This window comes from Anoplophora glabripennis, unplaced genomic scaffold (genome assembly GCF_000390285.2).
Source record: "Anoplophora glabripennis isolate ALB-LARVAE unplaced genomic scaffold, Agla_2.0 scaffold2472, whole genome shotgun sequence".
Taxonomy (NCBI): domain Eukaryota; kingdom Metazoa; phylum Arthropoda; class Insecta; order Coleoptera; family Cerambycidae; genus Anoplophora; species Anoplophora glabripennis.
Genome location: NW_019418545.1, coordinates 3,513 through 5,074, shown reverse-complemented (window position 1 = coordinate 5,074; position 1,562 = coordinate 3,513). Strand labels below are relative to the sequence as shown.

General features: G+C 36.9%; 1 protein-coding gene across 1 annotated transcript; it reads right to left on the bottom strand.

Annotated features, from left to right (window-relative positions):
• Nucleotides 1-226: 226 nt before the first annotated feature.
• LOC108916090 lies at nucleotides 227-817 on the bottom strand. The gene has a single exon (XM_018722290.2). It carries the CDS (start codon nucleotides 815-817, stop codon nucleotides 227-229), a length of 591 nt encoding a protein of 196 aa, XP_018577806.2.
• Nucleotides 818-1,562: the final 745 nt, after the last annotated feature.

Below are 1,562 nucleotides of genomic sequence, written 5' to 3'. Positions count from 1 at the left end.
CTATTGAAATTATTTGCGATAAACATTATCTATATAGCAAAGAAATTTACTCAATATGCACATAAGATACATATTGAAAATTAACAACATAAAAATATCATGGTTGAATGATTTCCACGTTGTCGGTTTATAACACTTGACGTTTCGAGACATATCGTTCTCTTCTTCAAAAGTTACTCTGAAACTGGAGATCTACTAGTCCTGTCACTATTTATATTTGTCGTGGTCACTGGTCCATGATGTTCCGGTGGGTGACCTCGTACGCGTTGTTGACGTTCCAGTGGGTTGCTTTCACGGATGTAAATTTCTGTAAATTTCTAAAGCTGCTCGCTCTGTATAGTTGGGGCCAAAATCTTCTCTCTCTCACCACCATGTTGGCTTCACTCAGATCCACTGTGTGTCCTGTGTCCGCCCTATGCACTGCTACTGCCGATTTTTCCCAGTTGTTATTTTTGAGGTGACTTTTGTGTTCCTTTAACCTCGTGTTGATGTGCCTTCCTGTTTGTCCTATGTAGACCTTTCCGAAAGAGCAAGGAATACTGTACACACCGGGGCCCTGGAGCTGGTTGTTGTTGCAGGTCTTTGGAAACGCTGCCGCCACCTTCCTTACAGTACTGAATACTGTGTTGATATTTCTCTTCTTCAAAAGACACCCGGTTTTATCTGTACAACCTTTCATGTAAGGTAGATACGTCGTCGCTAAGTACTCCTGTTTCTCGATGGGTGTTTGTCTCCTCCTGATAGCTCGTTCTATATTTCCCGCCCTGTAGCCATTACCTCTCAAGGCCGTGCGTAGGTGATCTAGTTCTTCGGCCATATGGCCTATGACCTTTCCGCAAATTTCGCTAAATCTTACGATTATTAATATGTGTGAAAATCTAGTTGCATGCATTTTTATAGCAAGGTATAACAAACTTTATATGTATCAGTAAAAATTTCACCGGTTTAACTTGTTATGAACATTTTTATTGAAATAGGGTTGTTACTGTTAACAGGGATAGAATAAAAATGGTTAAAGAAAATCGACATAAAGCAACAAAGTTGATAGAAATCCCAACTGATTCGCAATTCGCATCGCAGTCTCAAATAAGCGATACATAATTTGATTTTAAGAAAAAATTTTTATGTATGGGGCATTGCATGCTAAATCAAATTTCTAATTTTCCTGATTTTTTGGTCTTATACAGTCTTAATTGTATACAGGGTGTTTTGAAAGTCCTTCAGGAAACTCTGGGAGGTGATTCTAAGGATTAAAATAATAGCAGTATGTAAGGAAAATTTTTTTCGAGTTGTCAATTGTTTGCAAGTTACAGCTTGTCAAAGTAATTTTTTTATTTTTCTATTTAAATAACTTATTTAATTCAAGTTCGATTAGTCTCTCATTTGGCACACCCACTAAGTAGATGAAGTTCTATTGGACCAGTCCGAGAAAAGTTTCATTATGCACCACTAGAGGGCACTTTACCTAGAACTCAAAATTTGTTTCATTCATAATGTTTTTCTCTTGCTAGACATCACAGAAATTTAAACATTATTGAAAAGAGAAACAATATCAGAAAAAA